The sequence below is a fragment of the Pseudophryne corroboree genome, chromosome 10, assembly GCF_028390025.1.
Source record: "Pseudophryne corroboree isolate aPseCor3 chromosome 10, aPseCor3.hap2, whole genome shotgun sequence".
NCBI classification, from domain to species: Eukaryota; Metazoa; Chordata; class Amphibia; order Anura; family Myobatrachidae; genus Pseudophryne; species Pseudophryne corroboree.
Window position 1 is genome coordinate 291,330,146 of NC_086453.1, and position 18,261 is coordinate 291,348,406.

General features: G+C 47.0%; 1 protein-coding gene across 2 annotated transcripts in view; it reads right to left on the reverse strand.

Annotated features, from left to right (window-relative positions):
* Window positions 1-18,261, reverse strand: part of WRAP73 (WD repeat containing, antisense to TP73) — a 124,920-nt gene that overhangs the window by 2,873 nt on the left and 103,786 nt on the right. For both annotated transcript variants that reach the window (XM_063943372.1, XM_063943371.1), the window contains 6 exons: window positions 14,912-15,015; window positions 12,136-12,222; window positions 4,174-4,308; window positions 4,015-4,092; window positions 1,416-1,521; window positions 231-356 (listed from right to left, as the gene is read on the reverse strand). In XM_063943372.1, coding sequence (XP_063799442.1) covers window positions 231-356; window positions 1,416-1,521; window positions 4,015-4,092; window positions 4,174-4,308; window positions 12,136-12,222; window positions 14,912-15,015 — 636 coding nt within the window. The remainder of the gene's footprint in view (window positions 1-230; window positions 357-1,415; window positions 1,522-4,014; window positions 4,093-4,173; window positions 4,309-12,135; window positions 12,223-14,911; window positions 15,016-18,261) is intronic.

Consider the following 18,261-nt stretch of genomic DNA (forward strand, 5'->3'; position numbering starts at 1 on the left):
ATATTTTGCTGGTCTTGAGCAGCTGTATACATTTCATTAGCACTAATCCCACTAGAGCACGGTATTAGCTACAGCAACACATACTAAGCAGCGTTATGTGTCTGGTAGAGCCTTTTATTCAATAGCAGACCTCTCCCACAAGATTGAGCCACTATAGGAATATAAAATTATTTCTAACAATAAAACAAAAAGATATGAAAATGTCCATTATATTTAAATAGCAAATTTACCGTTTTTAGTTGCCAAGTACCGATTATCAGGGCTAAACGCCAACAGCCCGATGCCAAGTTCTGGATTTGCACGATCCGTATCGGGTTTGATGGTGCGTAAGGACACCGGCACCTCTGTGAGGTCATCTGTAGAGAGGTCGTCATGTGAGAGTTATTTGCTCTACTCATACTCTATATAGAACAGATTACCTAAACCCAGGGATCATCACATTAATAAACTAATCCTCAGCAAGATGCATCATTTTAAGTGGTAAAGGTTCCGCTATTCTCACTTGTATCAGACCAGCCAGGTATACTGACAGCAAGGACTATTTGATGCTATGCAAAATGTTCTGTTGTCAGTCTCAAATGAAAAATATAAATAAAAAGGACAATACGTAACACAGGGAAGCAAAACCCCTTTTCATCAAGATTTACTGAGCCAAGTTAGCACTTTGTGAAATAGGCTGGACGTTTGCAAAAATATGGCGACAGGGATGGCAAAGGGGTTACGAGTTGTAGTTTGGTTGGCAGATGTTAGTGCAAGGCCTTGCTGGGGATTGTAGTTCTCATTGGCAGGATTGAGGGAGTGGAGTATGAGGCAAGTTGGAGAGAAGTGACATTTGCAGGTAGTTCTGGTGGGGATAACAGCTCCTGCTATACTGGTACAGCCAGACTGCGCCATTGTGTGAAAGTATAAAGCAGGGTGACATATGGGGTGGCCCAAAGCGGCAGTAATACACAAGCGATCTGGAGATCTTTACAAAGTGGGAATTACCCCTACCCCAGGATATTATGACAATAAGGAAAGACCCAAACCCATCAGCAATAATGGGCCTCACTGCCAACCATCCATCTAAAATGAGTATGCAGTGAGCAATGTTCTCTATGTATTAAAAATAAATTAAGGCTACACACACCCTGCTACATCAGGGACTGCTTATCGGGCATAGTAAATGCAGGGACTGTTTGGCCCTGGACACAGAAAGAAAACAATACAATGGAGATGAGCCCTCTAACATCACATATGTGCCTTTTACAAATATCTGAAACACAATGAACAGGGTTATCTTCTTTTGACAGCTTAAAAACTTATTTTTTTTATTAAGTTGACATACGTTTGCAGTGTGTGTAAATACAGGTCAGTTGGCAGGTGGTATTCCTGGTTCACAGCGAGAGACGGTAGGTAGGTCTGTGAATACTTACATTTACTGTGGACTGTAAATAGACTGTTGGGGATCCCTCGTGGAGGAGGAAAGGTAAGCTGGCTAGGTACAACACTCTGGCATTTGTCCACCTCCTTGTAAACCACCTAAAAGAAAAACATGTGAGTGAAAAGTATATAAAAAGGTGAATACCAGCACTTAGCATATTTACAAAAATAGGGCAATATCCTGTTGTCAGTATTACACATAAATGATGTCATGTTCATATATTTCTGTCCATTTTATGGATTAACAGCGACTCACTCAAATGAGCAATTTGACAGAACTTGTTTATCCCGTGTTCCAGAATAAAATGTGATAGGAGGAACTGTCCCTAGGAACAACAGTCCATTCATCAGGGTCATAGATCCTGGTGTCTGCAGATCTCCACTGCTCCCAACAGGTGGCAGTATAACACACGCCAGATAGCAATGTCAGTCTTGCACACTGTTTTCTGGAGTGCTGAGTTGACTCATGATTTACACTGCAGCTCCTGTGAACAGCTGGGGTACAATGACTCACTTGCAGACTACTTCCAAAGTGGTTAGCTCCTGTTGGATTTTTAGTCAGTGACTGAGGGCAGCATCAGACAGACATTAGAGAACACCATAGTGACTTAGCATAGCATCTCTTTAGCAATGGTGCAATTTCTGCGTCAGAAAAATACCATAAGTCTCCTATCAGTAACATCTTGCAACCTATAATATAGTGCTGACCAATATGCAATAAGCCTGTGTGTATTATCTATTATACAGTATATGGGGTGGGGAAAAAAAACACACACACATACACACCACAACCCCTCCCCCCCAGCACTCAGCTCCTAATAGCAAGAAGAAATAATTAATAGTTTCTAAATTATTAAGAAAATGCAGAAGCCCTGGAGGATGCGTACATTTACATATATAAAAGTAGGTCCTCTGACACTTCCAAAAGTGCATCTGGGGTTAAGGGACAGTGCCTACATAGTGCAACTACAGTACTCTGCCAATAATATTATACTGCCATCTTCTGGTGAGAAGCAGGAAGCACATCTTCCTGAAAGCAGGGAACATTGGGCCTTATTCAGCTTGGGACGGTTTTAGCTGCAGTGTGCATGCCCCGATGAGCGCATGGCAACCCATCTGATCACATCGCATTGATGCAAATACCTATGCCTGATTAACAAGCAGATGCAACACAGTGCTGCGGGAGAGGGAAGCAGCATTGGTGGGTATGGTGTCGGAAAAAGGGCGTGTTTGGGGCGGCTGCATGACATCACACGCAGCCACTGCAAACAGGAAAATGGCGGGTGTGCCAACTGCCTTCGTAGCCAGGCTGCAGAGGCCGGGTGGCTGCACTTCTTTAGCTATGCGATCGCAACTGAATTGCAATCACAACGCTGGCCACCATTAGCATGTTGGGCGCCCTGCCCTGTGCTGGGCCGCCCCCAGCATGCGATCGCAAGTAGCTGCAGTTATGCTAAAATCGCAAAACTGCAACTGAAGCTGAATAAGGTCAATTGTGTGGTTTTAGCTTACAGATCTATAACACAGCTGATGATCTTTATAGATAGATATATATAGACTATCCATCACATTACAATGAAAGAGGCTTTTATCCTGGGTGTGGATTTACAATGAAAACAGTCAATAGGTAGGCCGCAAATGGTCAACATACAAAAGGTAGGCAGTATAAAAGGTCAGAGGTGGTAGAAGCTAAGACTGTAGAGCAATTTAAACATGCTTGGGATAGGCATATGAATATCCTTACAAAGAATTAAGGTTCAATAAAGGTGGAGATTGCCTAAAGGATAAAAAAAAGGGGCAGACTAGATGGGCCAAGTAGTTCTTATCTGCCGTCAAATTCTATGTTTCTATGACTGTAGAAACGTCTACATAAAAATAATAGATACAAAAATGGTCGAGAAAAGTTTCTGGGGGGGTTTTGTGTCATTTTGTATGTTATGTATTTGTATTCGCTTGCCACACTACGAGAAAGGGGTCTGGCTCCACTACTACTGCACCCGGCACAGATCACTATTCCCAATAGTAGTAAATAAAGAGAAAGTTGGAAAAAAAAAAACCTGTATCTTTTTAGTGTAGATCTATCCACCTTATCCTTATCTAACAGCTTATTACAACAAATCTTTTCTCCATTGTGTTCCAGGAACTATAAGTACAATCATGTCTCTAAACTGTCTTTGTATGGAAGATCGGCTGACGTGACATACTGACGTTTTGTCAATCTTAAGGGGGGGTACTCACGGGAGAGATGTGTGCTGAGCGATCTTAACACAGACCGCTCAGCACACATCTCTCACCCCGCTCAGCACAGCGCGATGTGCTGAGCGAGGGGGAAAGCCGACGGGGGGCCGCTCACTTCACACAACGGTGAAGTGAGCGACTCGCTAGATTGAGCCTGCATGCAGGCTCAATCTAGCATCGGCGATAGCGATGAGTGGGGCCGCGCATCGCTATCGCTGGAGGGCATACACACGGCAGATCCGTGCTTAAAATCTAAGCAATCTAGCAAGATTGCTTAGATTTTAAGCAGGATCTCTCCGTGTGTACCCCCCTTTAGTCCCTTCACTATGGGTTGTGGGTCACAATAATACGTACAATCTTTGGGCTGGATATTGTAGCTGGATGTGCGAGTTCTTTGATCGGCTTCCATGTAACGTGGTTAAGGATTCGAACCTAATAAAGCAGAGCAAATGGATAATAACGCAGTAGATACTTACACTGGTAAACTGAAGGCCATCACGTTGGGTCACTTACCTTCTCATCATAGCTACCAACTGCAAGGAACTGGCTGCTTGGGCTCCAGGCGACAGATTTAATACCCAGGGACCACTCGTAGGCGCCGTAGCTGGACAGCAGGCGTCCGTCTAACGAATACAGTAACACCTTGTACTGTGGATAGAAAAGGGTGCAGTCATAATATTCCCAGAGCAAGGAGGCAGATTATTGCTGACTAGTATATACTTAAATCAGAGTTTGGGATTCTAATCATACAGATGCGTCCTCATATATAATTGCTGCAGTGACGCCAAGTAGCACCTCTAAGTGTGTTGGGTCCAGTGAGACTCTGTTAGCGTCGGGTGTCATTTTGCATCTTTTTTTTGCTAAAAATGCATCTTAGTTGCAATGCGGTGCAACTAGGACGCACCAGGAGACTGCGCTGATTAATTTCATATGTGACATTTTTATATCTGTATGTGACAGAGTCTCTGAATCTGTATATGAAGTGCCACAATGCAGCAGCCACGGCCTTTTTTCATGACAAGTTCTGTTATGCTTCATGTACAGACTCGGTCACACACCAATATACGTGTGTCACATATGTAATTAATAAGCAGCAGTCTCCTAGTGAGTCTTAGTCGCGTTGCGAATAAGACACATTTTTGGCAAAAAGAAGACGCCTGATGCTAACAGAGTTGCCTGGGACTCAGCGATCGAGCTGACATATATTAAACAGTACTTAAAATGCGACCTCCCGATCCCGGCCATTGCAGGAGCATTATAAACAGTTTATTGGCTAACGCTCCTGCAACGGACCTGCATACACACCTATACAATCGTTGACGTGTTCACCAGATATCGGGTCATGGTTTGTATAGGTGATCCATAACGTCTTTTGTTGTGTACCCACTCCTCTGCTGTCCTCAAATGAGAAGTATTGGCTGTCCATACACAGTAAAGCGTGCAGAGGATTAGAATTGCAGGGGATGCAGACACTTTGGGGACTAAACCAATATTCATAAGAATGCAATGCATTAGGAAACCATGACTATTGGCCACAGTGTGTCTGTAGTGCTACTGGATCCTAAAACATCAACAGCTCCATTATTAAATCATATGGTTTTGCCAAAACAATGACTGCCTCTACAATATATAGGAAATTAATAATGTCTTTGAATTACTATATGTAGATAAAATAAGATTTTACTCACCGGTAAATCTATTTCTCGTAGTCCGTAGTGGATGCTGGGACTCCGTAAGGACCATGGGGAATAGCGGCTCCGCAGGAGACTGGGCACAACTAAAGAAAGCTTTAGGACTACCTGGTGTGCACTGGCTCCTCCCCCTATGACCCTCCTCCAGACCTCAGTTAGGATACTGTGCCCGGAAGAGCTGACACAATTAAGGAAGGATTTTGAATCCCGGGTAAGACTCATACCAGCCACACCAATCACACCGTATAACTCGTGATACTATACCCAGTTAACAGTATGAATAATAACTGAGCCTCTCAACAGATGGCTCAACAATAACCCTTTAGTTAAACAATAACTATATACAAGTATTGCAGACAATCCGCACTTGGGATGGGCGCCCAGCATCCACTACGGACTACGAGAAATAGATTTACCGGTGAGTAAAATCTTATTTTCTCTGACGTCCTAAGTGGATGCTGGGAACTCCGTAAGGACCATGGGGATTATACCAAAGCTCCCAAACGGGCGGGAGAGGGCGGATGACTCTGCAGCACCGAATGGGCAAACTCTAGGTACTCCTCAGCCAGGGTGTCAAACTTGTAGAATTTAGCAAATGTGTTTGACACCGACCAAGTAGCTGCTCGGCAAAGTTGTAAAGCAGAGACCCCTCGGGCAGCCGCCCAAGAAGAGCCCACCTTCCTCGTGGAAAGGGCTTTCACTGATTTAGGATGCGGCAGTCCAGCCGCAGAATGTGCAAGCTGAATCGTACTACAGATCCAGCGAGCAATAGTCTGCTTTGAAGCAGGAGCACCCAGTTTGTTGGGTGCATACAGGATAAATAGCGAGTCAGTTTTCCTGACACTAGCCGTCCTGGAAACATACATTTTCAGGGCCCTGACTACGTCCAACAATTTGGAAGCCTCCAAGTCTTTAGTAGCCGCAGGCACCACGATAGGTTGGTTCAAATGAAAGGCTGATACCACCTTAGGGAGAAACTGGGGACGAGTCCTCAATTCTGCCCTATCCATATGGAAAATCAGATAAGGGCTTTTACATGACAAAGCCGCCAATTCTGACACACGCCTGGCCGAAGCCAAGGCCAATAACATGACCACTTTCCACGTGAGATATTTTAATTCCACGGTTTTAAGAGGCTCAAACCAATGTGACTTTAGGAAATCCAACACCACGTTGAGATCCCAAGGTGCCACTGGAGGCACAAAAGGGGGCTGAATATGCAGCACTCCCTTAACAAAAGTCTGAACTTCAGGTAGTGAAGCCAGTTCTCTCTGGAAGAAAATCGATTGAGCCGAAATCTGGACCTTAATGGAACCCAATTTTAGGCCCATAGTCACCCCTGACTGTAGGAAGTGCTGAAAACGGCCCAGCTGAAACTCCTCCGTTGGGGCCTTCCTGGCCTCACACCACGCAACATATTTTCGCCAAATGCGGTGATAATGGTTTGCGGTCACTTCTTTCCTAGCTTTAATCAGCGTAGGAATGGCTTCCTCCGGAATGCCCTTTTCCTTCAGGATCCGGTGTTCAACCGCCATGCCGTCAAACGCAGCCGCGGTAAGTCTTGGAACAGACAGGGCCCCTGCTGCAGCAGGTCCTGTCTGAGCGGCAGAGGCCATGGGTCCTCTGAGATCATTTCTTGAAGTTCCGGGTACCAAGCTCTTCTTGGCCAATCCGGAACAATGAGTATAGTTCTTACTCCTCCTCTCCTTATTATCCTCAGTACCTTGGGTATGAGAGGAAGAGGAGGGAACACATAAACCGACCGGTACACCCACGGTGTCACTAGAGCGTCCACAGCTATCGCCTGAGGGTCTCTTGACCTGGCGCAATATCTTTCTAGCTTTTTGTTGAGGCGGGACGCCATCATGTCCACCTGTGGCCTTTCCCAACGGTTTACAATCAGTTGGAAGACTTCTGGATGAAGTCCCCACTCTCCCAGGTGGAGGTCGTGCCTGCTGAGGAAGTCTGCTTCCCAGTTGTCCACTCCCGGAATGAACACTGCTGACAGTGCTAACACGTGATTTTCCGCCCATCGGAGAATCCTTGTGGCTTCTGCCATCGCCGTCCTGCTTCTTGTGCCGCCCTGTCGGTTTACATGGGCGACTGCCGTGATGTTGTCTGACTGGATCAGTACCGGCTGGTTTTGAAGCAGGGGTTTTGCCTGACTTAGGGCATTGTAAATGGCTCTCAGTTCCAGAATATTTATGTGTAGGGAAGTCTCCTGACTCGACCATAGTCCTTAGAAGTTTCTTCCCTGTGTGACTGCCCCCCCAGCCTCGAAGGCTGGCATCCGTGGTCACCAGGACCCAGTCCTGTATGCCAAATCTGCGGCCCTCTTGAAGATGAGCACTTTGCAGCCACCACAGCAGAGACACCCTGGTCCTTGGAGACAGGGTTATCAGCCGATGCATCTGAAGATGCGATCCGGACCACTTGTCCAACAGGTCCCACTGAAAAGTCCTTGCATGGAACCTGCCGAATGGAATTGCTTCGTAGGAAGCTACCATTTTTCCCAGGACTCGCGTGCAGTGATGCACCGACACCTGTTTTGGTTTCAGGAGGCCTCTGACTAGAGATGACAGCTCCTTGGCTTTCTCCTCCGGGAGAAACACATTTTTCTGTTCTGTGTCCAGAACCATCCCCAGGAACAGTAGACGTGTCGTAGGGACTAGCTGTGACTTTGGAATATTTAGAATCCAACCGTGCTGTTGTAGCACCTCCCGAGATAGTGCTACCCCGACCAACAACTGCTCCCTGGACCTCGCCTTTATCAGGAGATCGTCCAAGTACGGGATCATTAAAACTCCCTTTCTCCGAAGGAGTATCATCATTTCGGCCATTACCTTGGTAAATACCCTCGGTGCCGTGGACAGACCAAACGGCAACGTCTGGAATTGGTAATGACAATCCTGTACCACAAATCTGAGGTACTCCTGGTGAGGATGGTAAATGGGGACATGCAGGTAAGCATCCTTGATGTCCAGTGATACCATGTAATCCCCCTCTTCCAGGCTTGAAATAACCGCCCTGAGCGATTCCATCTTGAACTTGAATTTTTTTATATAAGTGTTCAAGGATTTCAAATTTAAAATGGGTCTCAACGAACCGTCCGGTTTCGGTACCACAAACATTGTGGAATAGTAACCCCGTCCTTGTTGAAGGAGGGGCACCTTGACTATCACCTGCTGGGAATACAGCTTGTGAATTGCCTCTAGCACTGCCTCCCTGCCTGAGGGAGTTGTTGGCAAGGCAGATTTGAGGAAACGGCGGGGGGGGGGAGACGTCTCGAATTCCAGCTTGTACCCCTGAGATACCACTTGAAGGATCCAGGGATCCACCCGTGAGCAAGCCCACTGATTGCTGAAGTTTTTGAGACGGGCCCCCACCGTACCTGGCTCCGCCTGTGGAGCCCCAGCGTCATGCGGTGGACTTGGAGGAAGCGGGGGAGGACTTTTGCTCCTGGGAACTGGCTGTATGCTGCAGCTTTTTCCCTCTACCTCTGCGCAGAAAGGACGCGCCTTTAACCCGCTTGCCTTTCTGGGGCCGAAAGGACTGTACCTGATAATACGGTGCTTTCTTTGGCTGTGAGGGAACATTGGGTAAAAATGCTGACTTCCCAGCTGTGGCTGTGGAAACGAGGTCCGAGAGACCATCCCCAAACAACTCCTCACCTTTATAAGGCAAAACTTCCATGTGCCTTTTAGAATCTGCATCACCTGTCCACTGCCGAGTCCATAATCCTCTCCTGGCAGAAATGGACATTGCACTTATTTTAGATGCCAGCCGGCAAATATCCCTCTGTGCATCTCTCATGTATAAGACTGCGTCTTTTATATGCTCTACGGTTAGCAATATAGTGTCCCTGTCTAGGGTATCAATATTTTCTGACAGGGAATCTGACCACGCAGCTGCAGCACTGCACATCCATGCTGAAGCAATAGCCGGTCTCAATATAATACCTGAGTGTGTATACACAGACTTCAGGATAGCCTCCTGCTTCCTATCAGCAGGCTCCTTTAGGGCGGCCGTATCCGGAGACGGTAGTGCCACCTTCTTTGACAGGCGTGTGAGCGCTTTATCCACCCTAGGGGATGTTTCCCAACGTGACCTATCCTCTGGCGGGAAAGGGTACGCCATTAGTAACCTTTTAGAAATTACCAGTTTCTTATCGGGGGAAGCCCACGCTTCTTCACACACTTCATTTAATTACTCAGATGGGGGAAAAACTACTGGTAGTTTTTTCTCCCCAAACATAATACCCTTTTTTGTGGTACCTGGGGTAACATCAGAAATGTGCAACACATTTTTCATTGCCTCAATCATGTAACGTGTGGCCCTATTGGAAGTTACATTAGTCTCATCGTCGTCGACACTGGATTCAGTATCCGTGTCGACATCTGTGTCTGCCATCTGAGGTAGCGGGCGTTTTAGAGCCCCTGATGGCTTTTGAGACAGTTGGGCAGGCACGAGCTGAGAAGCCGGCTGTCCCACATCTGCTATGTCGTCAAACCTTTTATGTAAGGAGTTGACACTTTCATGTAAGTCCTTCCACAAGTCCATCCACTCAGGTGTCGGCCCCGCAGGGGGTGACATCACATTTATCGGCAGCTGCTCCGCCTCCACATAAGCCTCCTCATCAAACATGTCGACACAGCCGTACCGACACACCACACACACACAGGGAATGCTCTGACTGAGGACAGGACCCCACAAAGCCCTTTGGGGAGACAGAGAGAGAGTATGCCAGCACACACCAGAGCGCTATATAACACAGGAATTAACACTGTAACTGAGTGATTTTCCCAATAGCTGCTTGTATACACAATATTGAGCCTAAATTTAGTGCCCCCCTCTCTTTTTTACCCTATGTAGTCTGGAAACTGCAGGGGAGAGCCTGGGAGCGATCCTTCCAGCGGAGCTGTGAGGGAAAATGGCGCCAGTGTGCTGAGGGAGATAGCCCCGCCCCTTTTCCGGCGGACTTCTCCCGCTTTTTTGTAGGTATATCTGGCAGGGTATTTTACACATATATAGCCTCTATGACTATATTATGTGTAGTTTTGCCAGCCAAGGTACTTAATATTGCAGCCCAGGGCGCCACCCCCCAGCGCCCTGCACCCATCAGTGACCGGAGTGTGAGGTGTGCATGGGAAGCAATGGCGCACAGCTGCAGTGCTGTGCGCTACCTTGATGAAGACCGAAGTCTTCTGCCGCCGATTTCCAGGACTGTCTTCTTGCTTCTGGCTCTGTAAGGGGGACGGCGGCGCGGCTCCGGGACCGGACGATCGAGGTCGGGCCCTGTGTTCGATCCCTCTGGAGCTAATGGTGTCCAGTAGCCTAGAAGCCCAAGCTACCTGCAAGCAGGTAGGTTCGCTTCTCTCCCCTTAGTCCCTCGTAGCAGTGAGTCTGTTGCCCGCAGATCTCACTGAAAATAAAAAACCTAAAATAAACTTTCTTTTTCTAGGAGCTCAGGAGAGCCCCTAGTGTGCATCCAGCTCAGCCGGGCACAAGATTCTAACTGAGGTCTGGAGGAGGGTCATAGGGGGAGAAGCCAGTGCACACCAGGTAGTCCTAAAGCTTCCTTTAGTTGTGCCCAGTCTCCTGCGGAGCCGCTATTCCCCATGGTCCTTACGGAGTCCCAGCATCCACTTAGGACGTCAGAGAAAGGGGATTTAATTATGTGACCACAATACCGACTCCTACATCCCACCCCCTCATAGCCTTAAATTAAATGCTGGGATCCTGCCGTTGGTGACACACGATACCAAACTGTAGATAACAATTCTCCCTGGTTTCCTAATTTCTACTTTTGTATTTTGGGACAAATCCTTTTGTTTTTGAAAAGTAACCTATAATGAATAAATATATAGATTACAGTTTTCTTTTTTTTTTGACTATGCCTCAATATTGAAATCAGATTGTAAACTCCAAGGAGGTAGGAAGCAATACTGTATAGCTGCTGTTATTTGTTGATTCAATCTAATTACCACCCTCAAAACTAAAATTTTTAGTAATAGTTTGTTAGATACAAGACAGCAATACAGACATTATCAGTCGCACAGGAAATCACCACCAACATGAGTAATTGTAGCTATGCCCGTTTACACAGCAGACACTGTTTGCCTTCCATTCGTAGGCATGTATGCACAAAATGTTCAGACTATGGGGTATATTCAATTGAAGTCGAAACTGCCGTCTTGTCAGAAAGATGTCAGTTTCCGACTATTTTAGGTCGCAAGGGGTTCTGACCTATTCAATAGACCCCTCATTTTTCCGACTTGTCGGAAAGCACGTGGATTGGCGGAATAGGCGCCAATCCGTGCACTTTTGTCGGAAACGGGGCCAAATCAGACAGGTTTTGGCCCAGTTTCTGACAATCTCAATCTTGAGGAGATGAGACAGGGGAGCAGGGCTGCGGGCTATAGGGGCAGCAGGGCACATGTGCAGGTACCTGAAGGGCGTCCCCGGCCAGGCTCCTTTCTCTCCCGGCAGCACATCCTGACGGGCGTCCCCCCGGCCAGGCTACTCTCGCTCCCGGCAGGGCTCCCCTGCCGGCACTGGGCTGTGCGGCTATGCGGGGATCTGAGGCTCCCCCTCCAGCCCCTCCCTGTGAACTCACACACGGGGACGGGACACCGGGAACGGCCACATCAGACAGTCGGATTTGGCCACTCATTGAATAGGGCTTGTTGGATCCATTCCGAATGGATCTGACAGCAATTAAATATACCCCTAAGTGGAGAAGGGTGCCTGTGTGTTTGTAAATAACAGGATACGGTTTCCATACCTCCAGACACGTGTCCCACACAGCGAGGACACAGCCATTGGGGGCCCAATCGATGCCGGTCAGGTCCTGAGTGTCTGTCTCGAAATGCTACAATCAGATAAAGACGTGAATGGAACAGACAGCTCTGCAATTAGAGTTATTCATATAGAACTGTGGAGGGCAATTCATCCATTACCACCAATAAAAGGACTTGCATTTAGTAGTATACTCACACAAATACTAAAAAACAAAAATATATATATATATATATTTTTTAACAAAAACAAAACTGAGCTCCAGCTCTTGCGGCATGACATGAAAGACTAAAGTGGAACGTGTCCAGTGCACAATCATCATATCGCCCTAAGTACATGTTGTGACAGCTGGGGGGAGAGATGAGTCTGTTCTGACATTAATAGTTCCCAGAGACAACTTGTGCAAAGTGCAATGCACATCAGTTATGCTGACATGAGGAACAGCGATGACTGGCGTTATGATGGAACATGTGCCAGTACAGCTTCATTTACTGAACATCAAATAAACTGAGCACTGTACGGTCCCAGCCTAGCTTTATAATAAATGTGGAATCCGTTGTGTCCCTGTGTAGCGGGTATGAGGTGCATGTGTGGCCAGCTCACCTCCTTGCGGACGCATCCTCTACCCTGGCTGCTTATGGGTTCGGACAATCAGTGACCCCAGCAGCCCCCTGCTCATGCAGGCTTCACAGCACACATTTATTTTATTTGTCCAAAAACAAAATTACAATACAAATGGCAAGCACAGTACCCACATAACAAAATTGTATAAACAATGAGAGAATGATAAACCCATAAAACAATGACGCATAGCCAGTGGCCCGTGCGGCCAGACGGGGCCAAACGGGCAAATAGTATAAACACAAAATAAACCTAAACAAGGGTGTAATTCACAAGTTAAAAAGGAAAAAAGTAAGAAGGGGGCAGTACATGATAAAAAATCAGAAGGGCAACACTGAATGTAATGAGCAGAAGCAAAGTCAAAGAACGGAGGGGTGAGGAAGGGGAGGAGACGAACGAGAAAGCTGGCAAGAGGGAACGTTTGCAGAGACCAAGGAAAGGTGATGATTGGGACTGATACAATGGGAACCAAACCTTATGGAAAGTGGCTAGGGAGATGTTTTGCAAGCTCGTAATATATTCCATCAAGGCCACAAAGTGCCCCCAGGCCTGAAAGCCGCTAATGAAGGTGCCACAGGAGACTTCCAGTTCTTTGCAAATAGAGATTTAGCAGCATTAAATATATGGATCACCGGTCTGTCTAAATGTTTATCAGTATGTTACACTGGTGTGCTCAAAAGCGCTACAGAAGCCTCACGGGGTGCTCAGCTTCACTTTACTATATCACAGCCCTGCATTTCTTTATGTATCACCAGTGCCCGAGCGCGTGTCGTCATGCTGAGGGTGCGGGGCCTATTATATAGGCACACTGCAAGCCAAACGCAGGTGCCGTGAGACAATAACACCCCAGTACCCTGGCACTGCCCACACACAATGGTTATGACCCTGCATCACAGCTCTGCCGCGCTTTTCAATTACAGCTCTCAACCCCCAGCCCCACACACAGATCGTGGGGCTCAGCTGCGGCCTAGGTCCTCTCTCTATTATGGGGATTTCCACCTTCCCATGTAATTTAGCCACACTGCCCCTGCAGTGACCCCTGTCCCCTTTACTGGCGGCTTCCTTAACCTCACCCCCTCCCGTGATTGGTCCGCCGCTTAGCTTCCAGTGTTCTTTCCAGGGCCTTTTTCATGGGAGCATCACCTCAACATTTTTCTTACACCGCCCTGCTGACAATTGGGGATTCACGGCACTCGACACCCAGGGTCGGCCCCACTTACAGAAGAGTACGCTAGCTTCCAATTGTAAAGCGTTAAAGAGTATGTAGATATAATTGGTTAACACGAGTTTACGTACTATTTCCAGAAGCAATACAGTCCAGAAAAAAATGTGATAATGGACTTCTCTTTATTTTTTACTTCATTAATGTATTATTTGAAGTTTAACTAATCAATGAACTGCATAAAGACAAACCTGAAGGACTGCTACATAAACAATATTGTTTATTATACTATTTAGTATTTTGTCAATCCAATTTTTTAACAATCTCCACAATAAAACTATTGCTATTAACGCTAATGAATTAAGCTCACACTTCTAATTACATCTAAGCATACAAAGTGTAAAAACCCCCCAGCAATTCGGCATTAGTTTTCTATTAAATAACGATGCTTTTCCCATCTGTAAATGATTATAATTTACGGCATTATATCCGACATTTCACAACTTTCATTTTGGAACATATTAATGCCAAGCAAAGTCGCTCGTATTTGTTGAACGAGGATATGTACAAGTGTGACAGCCCCTTCGAGCTGTGGACAGTTTACAAGTGTCAGACTTGTCAGCTGCATAATATAATACACAGATATTAAATATAAATAAACCAACTAACTACTGACTGGGTGCAGTGACTGCATTCCATTCCTTGATCAACGCATTGTAGAAGGATAATGCGCGCAGGACGGAATGTATTTCAGCCCCAATTAACGTAATCACTTCACATTATGGACGCTTTGTCTAAGGAGCGTGTGTGCGGAGGAGGATGGAAATTGTAGTGCTATGTTTAGACACCTTGTTTACTGCCAAAAAAGAATCCAGGAAAGTCCCCTGAAAGCAGCGTAGTAAATTCTACAAACTAAGTACCAAGATATGTAGGTATTAAATGAACAGACATCCAACATGTGTACAAAGACATTTCTCACCCTTAGCAGGCGCCAGTCGTTGCACACAAATATGCTAATGTAATCTTTGCAGTCCCGTCTCTCTGCTAGAGCCATGTGCCGCCCATCGCTTGTGAAGGCTATTCCTGCAGGTCAGAGGTGAGCACGGAACAGATAGCAGTTAGCACTGTTAGATTGTTCACAGTCATGGTGGATAATAAAGTTGTAAACTGTAAGCCATACAAGATAATTTACCAGTGTTGGGCAAAGGGTAAAAAGGACAGTAACCAATAGCAACCAACAATTTACTCTGCCTGTTCAGCGAAGGTTAAAATAAGAATTTACTTACCGATAATTCTATTTCTCATAGTCCGTAGTGGATGCTGGGAACTCCGTAAGGACCATGGGGAATAGCGGCTCCGCAGGAGACTGGGCACAAAAGTAAAAGCTTTAGGACTACCTGGTGTGCACTGGCTCCTCCCCCTATGACCCTCCTCCAAGCCTCAGTTAGGATACTGTGCCCGGACGAGCGTACACAATAAGGAAGGATTTTGAATCCCGGGTAAGACTCATACCAGCCACACCAATCACACCGTACAACTTGTGATCTGAACCCAGTTAACAGCATGATAACAGAGGAGCCTCTGAAAAGATGGCTCACAACAATAATAACCCGATTTTTGTAACAATAACTATGTACAAGTATTGCAGACAATCCGCACTTGGGATGGGCGCCCAGCATCCACTACGGACTATGAGAAATAGAATTATCGGTAAGTAAATTCTTATTTTCTCTGACGTCCTAGTGGATGCTGGGAACTCCGAAAGGACCATGGGGATTATACCAAAGCTCCCAAACGGGCGGGAGAGTGCGGATGACTCTGCAGCACCGAATGAGAGAACTACAGGTCCTCCTCAGCCAGGGTATCAAATTTGTAGAATTTAGCAAACGTGTTTGCCCCTGACCAAGTAGCTGCTCGGCAAAGTTGTAAAGCCGAGACCCCTCGGGCAGCCGCCCAAGATGAGCCCACTTTCCGTGTGGAATGGGCTTTTACAGATTTTGGCTGTGGCAGGCCTGCCACAGAATGTGCAAGCTGAATTGTACTACAAATCCAACGAGCAATAGTCTGCTTAGAAGCAGGAGCACCCAGCTTGTTGGGTGCATACAGGATAAACAGCGAGTCAGATTTTCTGACTCCAGCCGTCCTGGAAACATATTTTCAGGGCCCTGACTACGTCCAGCAACTTGGAATCCTCCAAGTCCCTAGTAGCCGCAGGTACCACAATAGGCTGGTTTAAGTGAAACGCTGAAACCACCTTAGGGAGAAATTGAGGACGAGTCCTCAATTCTGCCCTGTCCGTATGAAAAATTAGGTAAGGGCTTTTATAGGATAAAGCCGCCAATTTTGAGACACGCCTGGCTGAAGCCAGGGCTAACAGCATTACCACTTTCCATGTGAGATATTTTAAGTCCACAGTGGTGAGTGGTTCAAACCAATGTGATTTTAGGAACCCCAAAACTACATTGAGATCCCAAGGTGCCACTGGAGGCACAAAAGGAGGCTGTATATGCAGTACCCCCTTGACAAACGTCTGAACTTCAGGAACTGAAGCTAGTTCTTTCTGGAAGAAAATCGACAGGGCCGAAATTTGAACCTTAATGGACCCTAATTTTAGGCCCATAGACAGTCCTGTTTGCAGGAAATGCAGGAAATGACCCAGTTGAAATTCCTCTGTAGGGGCCTTCCTGGCCTCACACCACGCAACATATTTACGCCAAATACGGTGATAATGTTGCACAGTTACATCCTTCCTGGCTTTGATCAGGGTAGGGATGACTTCATCCGGAGTGCCTTTTTCCTTCAGGATCCGGCGTTCAACCGCCATGCCGTCAAACGCAGCCGCGGTAAGTCTTGGAACAGACAGGGTCCCTGCTGGAGCAGGTCCTTTCTTAGAGGTAGAGGCCACGGGTCCTCCGTGAGCATCTCTTGAAGTTCCGGGTACCAAGTCCTTCTTGGCCAATCCGGAGCCACGAGTATAGTCCTTACTCCTCTCCTTCTTATGATTCTCAGTACCTTGGGTATGAGAGGCAGAGGAGGGAACACATACACTGACTGGTACACCCACGGTGTTACCAGAGCGTCCACAGCTATTGCCTGAGGGTCCCTTGACCTGGCGCAATATCTGTCCAGTTTTTTGTTGAGGCGGGACGCCATCATGTCCACCTTTGGTTTTTCCCAACGGTTCACAATCATGTGGAAGACTTCTGGGTGAAGTCCCCACTCCCCCGGGTGGAGGTCATGTCTGCTGAGGAAGTCTGCTTCCCAGTTGTCCACTCCCGGAATGAACACTGCTGACAGTGCTATCACATGATTTTCCGCCCAGCGAAGAATCCTTGCAACTTCCGTCATTGCCCTCCTGCTTCTTGTGCCGCCCTGTCTGTTTACGTGGGCGACTGCCGTGATGTTGTCCGACTGGATCAACACCGGCTGACCCTGAAGCAGAGGCCTTGCCTGACTTAGGGCATTGTAAATGGCCCTTAGTTCCAGGATATTTATGTGAAGTGACGTTTCCATGCTTGACCACAAGCCCTGGAAATTTCTTCCCTGTGTGACTGCTCCCCAGCCTCTCAGGCTGGCATTCGTGGTCACCAGGACCCAGTCCTGAATGCCGAATCTGCGGCCCTCTAGAAGATGAGCACTCTGCAACCACCACAGGAGAGACACCCTTGTCCTTGGAGACAGGGTTATCCGCTGATGCATTTGAAAATGCGATCCGGACCATTTGTCCAGCAGATCCCACTGAAAAGTTCTTGCGTGGAATCTGCCAAATGGAATCGCTTCGTAAGAAGCCACCATTTTTCCCAGGACCCTTGTGCATTGATGCACTGACACTTGGCCTGGTTTTAGGAGGTTCCTGACTAGGTCGGATAACTCCCTGGCTTTCTCCTCCGGGAGAAACACCTTTTTCTGGACTGTGTCCAGAATCATCCCTAGGAACAGCAGACGTGTCGTCGGAATCAGCTGCGATTTTGGAATATTTAGAATCCACCCGTGCTGTCGTAGTACTACTTGAGATAGTGCTACTCCGACCTCTAACTGTTCCCTGGACCTTGCCCTTATCAGGAGATCGTCCAAGTAAGGGATAATTAAGACGCCTTTTCTTCGAAGAAGAATCATTTCGGCCATTACCTTGGTAAAGACCCAGGGTGCCGTGGACAATCCAAACGGCAGCGTCTGAAACTGATAGTGACAGTTCTGTACCACAAACCTGAGGTACCCTTGGTGAGAAGGGCAAATTGGGACATGGAGGTAAGCATCCTTGATGTCCAGAGACACCATATAGTCCCCTTCTTCCAGGTTCGCTATCACTGCTCTGAGTGACTCCATCTT